At 41.9% G+C, this 10,084-nt stretch overlaps 1 protein-coding gene across 3 annotated transcripts in view; it reads left to right on the top strand.

Moving 5' to 3' along the window:
* Positions 1-8,417, top strand: part of LOC129829232 (TANK-binding kinase 1-binding protein 1-like) — a 141,933-nt gene extending 133,516 nt beyond the window's left edge. For all 3 annotated transcript variants that reach the window (XM_055890896.1, XM_055890898.1, XM_055890897.1), the window contains exons 9-10: positions 1,210-2,057; positions 2,403-8,417. In XM_055890896.1, coding sequence (XP_055746871.1) covers positions 1,210-2,057; positions 2,403-2,531 — 977 coding nt within the window. In that variant the 3' untranslated portion in view covers positions 2,532-8,417. The remainder of the gene's footprint in view (positions 1-1,209; positions 2,058-2,402) is intronic.
* Positions 8,418-10,084: the final 1,667 nt, after the last annotated feature.

Raw genomic sequence — 10,084 nt, forward strand, 5'->3', positions numbered from 1 at the left:
ATGACTATTGTAGCTGGAAAAGGCTGATTTTTAATGGAATATCTACATAGGCGTACAGAGGCCCATTATCAGCAACCATCACTCCTGTGTTCCAATGGCACGTTGTGTTGGCTAATCCAAGTGTGTCATTTTAAAAGGCTAATTGATCATTAGAAAACACTTTTGCAATTATTTTAGCACAGCTGAAAACTGTTGTTCTGATTAAAGAAGCAATTTACACTGGATTTCTGATCAATTTGATGTTATTTTAATGGACAAAAAAATTTGCTTTTCTTTCAAAAAGTGACCCCAAACTTTTGAACGGTAGTGTACAGTATACTATGGCTTACAGCTCACTCCCTGCAGATTTCCCCCCAGTCAGCTCAGGGATTTGAACCAGCAACCCTCCGGTTACTGGCCTGCCTCTAACTACATACTCAGCTCATACTCAGCCCTGTTTCAAGATCAAAAATAGAAGAATGACCTAGACTATATTGGGATATAAGTAGGCCTGCAGCTGTTTTTTTACTCTCCTGGGGTTGCAGAGTTACAACTACAGTATATGTACTGAAATACAACAACAAAAAATCCTCTTCCTTGAGTCTATGTTTTCTCTGTATTTCAAGTTTCTGTGGATAGTTTGAGAGCACAGCAACCCCCCTCTTTTTTTTTTAAATCGTTTTTTCACTCAACCACAGAACCATACGTTTCCCCTTTGAGATGCTTCTGATTCACCGATGCAAGTCTTGTTTTTAGCTAGATGGCTGATAGTTATCTGATGATTACAGGAAGCACAACATAATGTACTGTAAAAATTGTCTACATCATCTGAGATCTGTGTCTTAGGTAAGCGGAAAAATAAATCTATTCAAGGGTGTTTCTTTTATGCATATCTTGTCGGGTGTGCCGCTTGTTGCGAATTGAGTCTTTTGATTAGACAAACATTTGCACTGCAAATCCAGAGCAACACAGCATGTCTGACACACAGTAGAGAGAAGTACAGGAATGTTATTCAAGAAAATAGATACGAAAGATTATACACTTTTTCTTCAACATTATCAAAAATATATTACACTGACCCTAGTTACTTCTTTTATGTAATTATGAATAACAACAGGCTCTAGTCCTATTTTGGTGAGAATCTATCATTTTGATCTTCCAGAGACAGCCACAGGCAGTCTTGTCTCGTGTGCTGCTCTCTAACTCCCCGTGTCTCTCCTCTCTCCTCAGTCCAACGCCACTCCCACCCCCCATCTCCCATCCCTCACCAACGCCACTCCCCCGTGCCCCAGCGACACTCCCCCATCCCCCAACGCCACTCCCCCATCCCCCAACGCCACTCCCCCGTCCCTCCTCAGCACCACTCCCCCATTGCCCAGTGCCGCTCCCCGGTGCTCCAGCCGCAGCACCTCTCCCCGGACATGCACCGCCGCTCGCCGCTGCTGGACGTCAACGATGGGCCTGCCTCGTACTCCTGCCGGCCAGCCAGCCACCATCTGAGGGCCAGCTTCCAGGGCCGACGGAGCTACTCCGAGGTGGCCGACCCCTCGGCCTACCAGCGGCCACCGCGCTTCAGCCTGGACCCCGTGTCCACCCTGCCCAAACCCCGGCCCTACAGGGACTCCGGCTACTCCAAGCAGCATCAGCAGCATGAGCATGGAGGCTCCCAGCATGGAGGGTCACCCCACAGAGGAGGCCAGCTCCGAGCTTCCCAGTCTGGGCTAGAGAGGGCAGGGAGTGAGGTGGGCCTCCACGAAATTTCCTGCCACTCTCGAGAGCTGCCCTTCCCCCTGTCCGAGGTCTCTCCCAGGTCTCACCTGCACTTTGAACCCCTGCCTCCCCCCACGCCTGCCCCCCAGCTTCCGCAGTCCTCCGAAGACGAGGAAGAGTGGACCTGTCCGCACCCCATCAGCCCCCCACGGACGCTGGGCGTGCCCAACAATGTGTCAGCTCATGGGGTCATGAAGGGGCCAGCGTCCTGCTCGGCCTTCCCCATCCCATCCAGACCCAACACACTGACCTGCCACCCGCCAGGATACCTGCACACAGACCACGCCCAGTCCTGGCCCTCCATCAATGTGAGTCACACGCACACTCTATCCCAAATATAGTGTATAATAATATCTTTGTTATATCAAAACATTCTCTAAAATTGTAAAATGGGTCAGTTAGCTTGCTATTCCGATCAGTCAAAATCTCTCTCTTTGTAAATTAACTGCCCTTGACTTGCCAATGTCTTCCTACACTGTGCTATTTCATGGGAAATTCTCTGTGTAACATGACATATGTTCTGATGCTCCTCTACATATAAGCTTATTTTCTTCAAGAAATTACATAAATGGTCAAACTATTATCATTGATTGTTGCCATAGACCCACACTGCTTGTTGACCTGAATGTTGTGTGTGTGTGTTTTCATTGCAGCTGTGGATGGAGACAGAAGAGAGTGACATGAGGAGCTGCCCTCTGTGCCAGCTGATCTTTCCCATGGGTTACCCTGATGACGCCCTAATCAAGCACATCGACTCGCACCTGGAGAACAGCAAGATCTGATCGCCACGGCAACACTGCACCCTCTTTTTAGTTGCAACAATTCTTTACTTACATTGTGGAGTAATTTTAGATTTGGTTTTGTTTTATAGGTGGGTGCCTTTTTGTTTGACAAGACAAGAGGGCTTATTGTGTGTTTAGTAGTCCATGTATGGGACTAGGTTTAGGGAATGACAAGGATGGCTTCGAGGTTCATGACAGACAATGTCCTGAGGGTTCCAGGCAACTTGCAGTCCATTTGTTTTTATATCTTACACCTTACCACTACTACTTGCTGTAAAGTGGCCTGCTTTTGTTTGACTCTCTACCCATGTACAGTATAAGGCTTGTGAAATACAGACCAACCACAATTAATTCCTGGAATTATCTAGGGGGCCAGATGGATAAATCCAGTTTGTTTGTTCTTCAGGGATTGACAATGTGCGGACAGAGGTCAGAGTTATTTTTAAAAAAAATTAACCTTTATTTAACTAGGCAAGTCAGTTAAGAACAAATTCTTATTTTCAATGACGGCCTAGGAACAGTGGGTTAACAGCCTGTTCAGGGGCAGAACGACAGATTTGTACCTTGGCAGCTCGAGCATTTGAACTTGCGACCTTTCGGTTACTAGTCCAACGCTCTAACCACTACCCTACCCTGCCGTTATGAAGAGAGGATGGCAGTGTTGTGACTGTGACTGATTGTAGGTAAGAATTTGTCCTGCAGGGTAGGGCATGTAGTTGCTGTGACAACCTTGCTGTGGTGAAGCGCATAGGCAGATTATCTGTATTATCTTGCGGCCTGATCAGAAATCCATATAGATCTGAGCACATTAGGTTAACCTACAGTATATAATCCTATTGTATATAATAATTTCTCCCCTATGTTATTTATTTAACCCCCTAGAGTTGATGTCTGCACCTCACGGACATTTAATTAGCATAATACAAAAATGCCCATAGAAATCTATACATTTTAGCTAGAGATATCTGTTTTTGCATGGGGATGTGTCTCAATCCACCGCATCAGCCAATGCCACACTTTTGCATCTGAGGTGAAAGGTGACAGAGCTAGAGCAGTGGTCTTCTCACAAAATTGTCTGTAGCATCGGAACCATTTTGCTCTACGACCCCCACAAGAGTCTTGGGACTCGTTTGACGTCAGTGCAGCCAATCTGCCAACTTCTGTCTTTAGCGTCCGAACAGTTTGCGCTACACGCTCATATGACCCCTCTGTGGAAAGGTGAGACTGTCACGAACATATCAGTTGAAGTTCTCCCCGTACCAGTTGGAATAAAATGGAAGTACTGTATATCTGGAGACTGTTTAGTGCTAAAAAATAAGGGGTTAAATACATGTAAAAAAAAAAAAAAAAAAAAAAAAAAATGATATATAATGTTTCCTGATCTTTCTTATATCTTTCAGATATAGGACAGACACTTTAGAACAAACTTCCTTTATCTGTTGTTCCATGTAGTGAATATGTTATTCAATGCGTTGGTATGGGCTAATAGCAGTAAGGCCAAACATTTTTTTTGCACAAAATTATTTTGTAATATTTTTGGGGGATACATCAAGGGGTTTTAAAGTTCAAAATCATATAGCAAAAATATGCTTGGTATGACCTTCTTTAAACAATTACATATAGCTTAGTAGAACCCCACCCCACCTCCCCGGCTTAGACAGGGCTTAGGCTGTAATGGGTTAAAGGGCAATTCCACCATTTTTCAACCTAATTGTCATTATCTCCAGCACAATACCAGTGTCTACATATGTGAAAATGGTGCATTTCTATGATTTTGTAGAAATAAATATAAAGTTTAAAAGTTCTCCCAGATGACATCATCAAAAGTTCCAACATTTAAAAAAACTGTGATTCTCAAACACAGTGAAGTGAGGAGCAAGAAAATGCCCTCTGGCTAATCAATGTTGTTTTTTAAAAATGATGCTACCCTGTGATGTCACAGAGAAGCATTTTTTTAGGACCTTGGTTCTTCTCTTTTTAACCATAGATCATAGAAACGCGCTGTTTTCACATATGCAGACACTGGTTTGGTGCTGGAGAAAATGAATATGAGGTTGAAAAGTGTTGTGATTGCCCTTTAATGTATCATTTGATATATCTGTAAGTAATGAGGCAAAAAAAATCTGTAAAAAAAATCATATTTGTGCTGAACATGGTTATGTTGGTGAATTGTCCTCCTCCTAAGCTTGCACAATACTGTATATAGCTAGTGGGACAGGAGTTTGTACATGGAAGAGGGAATGGAATATATTTGTATATGATAACAATGATTCAACTGGGAATCTCTTTAGTCTTCCTGAAGAACCGACCTGCAAACGCATCTGATAAAGTATTTATAAGATTTCTCCATCTTACAGTCTGAAGCTGGCACACTTTGCATTTTATATCTAATATATATATAATATCTAGTAACACATATGGAATCATGTAGTATCCAAAAAAAAATGTTAAACAAATCAAAATATATTTTCAATAAATATTTTTAAGTAGCCACTCTTTGACTTGATGACAGCTTTGCACAGTCTTGGCATGGCTATTTTGAAGAATCTCAAATATAAAATATATTTTGATTGGTTTAACACTTTTTTGGTTACAACATGATTCCATATGTGTTATTTCATAGTTGTGATGTCTTCACTATTATTCTACAATGTAGAAAATAGTAAAAAATAAAGAAAAACTCTTGAATGAGTAGGTGTGTCCAGACATTTGACTGGTTCTGTATGTATGTGTATGGCTCTGGTTACTATATGTTCTAAAGCCTAGTACAAAGGGGTGGGGAAATTAAATTCCAATCAAATCAGCTCTGAAAAAGATCTGATGTTAAAAGATCTGATGTCATTGGTCAAAAGACCAATTAGTGGACAAAATTTCAGAATTGGGCTGTGTAAACGCAGCCTCTGAGAATTTACTGATGTATATTCCTATGATTCGATGTAAAAAAAACAACGCATTTTTAAATCTCAAAATGATTTCACTTTGGGAATTCCCGCCCACTTCCACCCCTGGTACAGTACATCTATATTCTAATTTGAAACTAACAACGATATCACAATATGTGATTGGGCAGATAGATTACTAGTATTAATTACTTCCATGCCCACACAGACAACATTGACCTATCATTGATTGTGTACAGAATTCCGTGTTAGATTGTATACCTTTTGATTACTTTGACTGAAGGAACAGTCACTACTCTTTTATAACCAAAGAAAGCTAGATTAGATACAGTGCCTTCAGACCCCTTGACTTATTCCACATTTTGATGTGTTACAGCCTGAATTCAAAATTGATTTTGAAAAACTATGACGAAGTGAAAATATGTTTTTAGAAATGTTTACAATTTTATTGACAATGAAGAACAGAAATATCTCATTTACAAGTATTCACACCCTTTTGTTATGACACTCCAAATTTAGCTCAGGTGCATCCAATTTCCAATCGTCGCTACAACTTGATTGGAGTCCTCCCGTGGCCAATTCATTGTTTTGGACATGATTTAGAAAGAAACACACCTATGTACAGTATATAAGGTCCGACAGTTGACAGTGCATGTCAGAGATTCAAGCGTTACAGTTTTTGATTTTTTTGTTGCTAGGGATGGCTCGAGTTTGAAGTGGAGTGAGTACAGGGCTTAGCATGTCTCTCAAGAAGGCTAAAAATAGATTTTGGCTTGGAAAAGTTTAATATTTTCAGGAGGAGTCGGGTAATTGGTTAAGGGAGGAAGATTGCAGGGAAAGAGAGAGGAGGTTGAAAAGACTGAGGGAGGCAGAGGATAGTTTTGAATCTGTTGAAGCTAGCAATAACAAGGGAGAGGGTATGTCGAAAAAGATTGGTGTCAAGATCAACCGGAGTGAGCCGGACGTCAGTTCGAGTTCTGGAGGTGTATTTGAAGGGGTAGAAGGTGTTGTGAGGAGCTCAGAGCCTGAGCTTTGCATCGACGGACCTGGTTATGGCAAAGATACTTTTGGTCCAGTGCAAGTGAGATTTTTGAAGAGGGTGGAACCAGGTTTTTTTTGCTGATCAACTTGAGGAAAGACCTGTATCTTGCTTTGCGCTGAGGTACAGGGCAGTGTTGAAGGGAATGATTCCTGGGGTAGCGTTAAGTGTGGAGCTGGAGCAATTTAAGTTGAGGATTCCTGGTGTTTGTGACGCTCCCCGTTTTGTGTGACACAGATCAAGAAGGACCTTGGGAGTTGTCCAGGGATGTGACCAATGCAGGTGACCTGCATTGGTCACATCCCTGGACAACCCAATGACCTCTGACAGAACTACAGAGTTCCTTGGCTGAGATGGCAGAACCTGCCAGAAGGAAAACAGTCTCTACAGCACTTTACCAATCTGGGCTTTATGGGAGAGTGGACAGACGGAAGCCATTCCTGAGAAAAAGGCACATGAAAGACTCTGAGAGCATAAGGCAAAAGATTCTGTGGTCTGGTGAGACATAAATGTAACTATTTGGCCTGATGCATGAAGCTCATCACCCGTCTAACACCATCCCTACCATGAAGCATGGTGGTAGCAGCATCATGCTATGGAGATGCTTTTCAGTGGCAGAGACTGGTAAGGATAGAGGTGAATACAGGCAAATCCTTGATGAGCATCTGCTTCAGAGTTCTAATGACCTTAGACTTGGGGGCGAAGATTTACGTTCCAATAGGACAATGACCCCAAGCATACAACCAAAGCAATGCTGGAATGGCTTCAGAGCAAGAATGTTTGTCCTTGAGTGGCCCAGCCAAAGCCCAGACTTGAATTCCATTGAAAATCTCTGGAAAGACTTGACGATTGCGGTTCGCCACCGCTGCCCATCTAATTTAACAGAACTTGAGAAAATCTGCAAGGAAGAATGAGAGAAAACCCCCAAATCCAGATGTGTAAAGCTGACACAGACATACCCAAGACTCAAAGCTGTAATCGGCGCCAAAGGTGTTTCTACAAAGGATTGACTCGGGTGTGAATACTTATGTCAATGAGATTTCTGTATTTTATTCTAAATACATTTGAGAGAAGAAATGATTAACATGTTTTCACTTTGTCATTATGGGGTATTGTGTGTAGACGGGTGAGAGAAAAAAAAAATGTGATCCATTTTGAATTCAGGCTGCAACACAACAGAATGTATGAATACTTTCTGAAGGCTCTGCACGGTATGTCTACAGCATATACACGCTTAACTCTCTTGATGATGACTCAGTACCAACTGATCATATCATGCTCACATATATGAATGGAGAGATGATACATACAGTAGATATGAATAGATAGATTACACTGTTCCGGGGAACACATTCATGACCAAAATATGTTGACCAGCAGCTGTAGCGCATAGCAAACATGCCTGTCAGCTCACAATGTTAAGCAGTGAAATGTATATACCGGTACAGCATGTTGTCATTTCAATGGCCACATATACACAGACACGTCGTTGGAATAGGAGTCCGACACATTCAAGCCACTATTCACAAAGAGTCAACTCGGGAGATGTGTAAAGATTTCCTCTTTCGCTTTTTTCTTTTTCCCTCAAATCCTCCAGCAAGAATCAAATCAGATCGAGCGCTGGCGTTAGCAGTCTAAAAACAATCCTCAATCCCTCAGCCTGTGATTTCTAACTCTGAGACTGATCTGATGATAACAGGAAACCCTCGTCTGGAAAGACTCCGGGGGCAAAGCTTTGTGAATATGGCTCCTCTCTTGGGGCCTCTCTGTGGCTCTGGGGACCCCGCGACGACTGACTGATAAGAACTCATCAGAAATGTCTAGCAAGCTAAAGGGCCGCTAACGAGGAAGAATAATCATAATGGAGGTATTTTGTGAGTACACCGCTGGCTTTCAAGGACTTTCAACAATGTGCAAAAAATTTGAATAAAAAGAGATGCATAAGGACTTCTTTTTTTCTGTAAGTATGTAAATATTCTGATGAATAAACTGTAACTTGCACTGAAATTACTCTTGGAATTGGTTGGTTTTCACAGGAGCCTGGTAAAGCTTAGCAATGACTGGCCTGGATAACTGTTTATCTCTGAATATTCACCACAGTGGAGATATAATATTAGAGATACAGGAGAAATATGAAGAGATACACAATGAATGCTATTTAGTAGTCAAGATAGCATTTATTGTGCATCTCCACACATTTATTCTGTATCTCTAAAATTATGGTGTGGTGAATATTCAGAGATGAACAGTTATCCAGGCCAGTCAGTGCTGAGCTTTACCAGGCTGCTGTAGTGTCTATTTCCCATATTTCTATCTATCCCTCCCAGAGCCACTCCAAACTGCAGAGCGGAATCTGAGCACAAGAGGGAAGCAGACAGACGGAATCACATTGGGAATTACAATCCACTCTCTTTACTGTCTATTTCGTAAACTACAGATAGTGCGATTGGGTTTATGCCTCTCTTTCTCTCGCATGCACACACTTGTTTTTCTATCCTCCCTAAACCCTAACCCCTTAACCTAATGCTAACCCTAACCCTAATTGGACCCTAAACCTAACCCCTAAGCTTAAAATGGCATCTGTCCTCATGGGGACGTGGGAAATGTCCCCACTAGGGAGAATTTTCCTTGTTTTACTATCCTTGTGGAGATTTAGTGGGGTTTTAGGTCCCCACGAGGTAGAAGAACAAGATCACATGCACACACACAAGGTGTAATGAAATGTGTGGGCTGTGTTGCACTGTGCATGCAGCTGTCACGCGCAGTGGGGCATCAGCAGCTGTAATCAGACACATTCATTCGAGCCCAGTGCTGACTACACACTGTGAGAGAGAGAGAGAGCTGAGCTTACTGTGAAAACATGTTCTTCAGCCCACCTAAAACATACTGTTTCAGAAGTAATCAACTTTGAGGAGAGCTCTGCTGTTGTATCACACTAAACAATCCAGATGATTCCACTATAGTTTATAGTAAGGTTATGTGATAACTAGTTTGCATTGATAGTGCAATGCATTTATAGTGGGTTTAGGGACCAATGTCTTTTTTTATGCTAATTTGCCTGCTAATTTACAACTCTTAGTCTGATGTGATTGTTTGTTCTTGGTGAATCTACACAAAAAGACTTTGCTGGACCACATAGGCCTACACTCCACCACAGCGTATACCACTTTATATACAGACACCAAAAATATCTCAGCTCTTGTTTTCTTTCTTTCCTCCTCTGTATAAAAGAATAACCTAGGCTCCATTTCTCACTTACTATAGTCGTCCACCGTAGCCACTGTGCATAAAAATAGGACAAAAGCAAATCCACATCTTTGTTACATGAGCAAAACACAGTGCCTTCCGAAAGTATTCACACCCATTTACTTTTTTCCACATTTTGTTCTGTTACAGCCTGAATTTAAAATGGATAACATTTAGATTTTGTGTCACTGGCCTACACACAATACCCCACAATGTCGAAGTGGAATTATGTTTTTAGATTTTAAAAAACACAACTAATTGATAGAAAATGAAAAGCTGAAATGTCTTGAGTCAATATGTATTCAACCCCTTTGTTATGGCAAACCTAAATAAGTTCAGGAGGAAACATTTGCTTGACAAGTCACATA

This window comes from Salvelinus fontinalis, chromosome 30, assembly GCF_029448725.1.
Source record: "Salvelinus fontinalis isolate EN_2023a chromosome 30, ASM2944872v1, whole genome shotgun sequence".
In the NCBI taxonomy this organism is placed as follows: Eukaryota; Metazoa; Chordata; class Actinopteri; order Salmoniformes; family Salmonidae; genus Salvelinus; species Salvelinus fontinalis.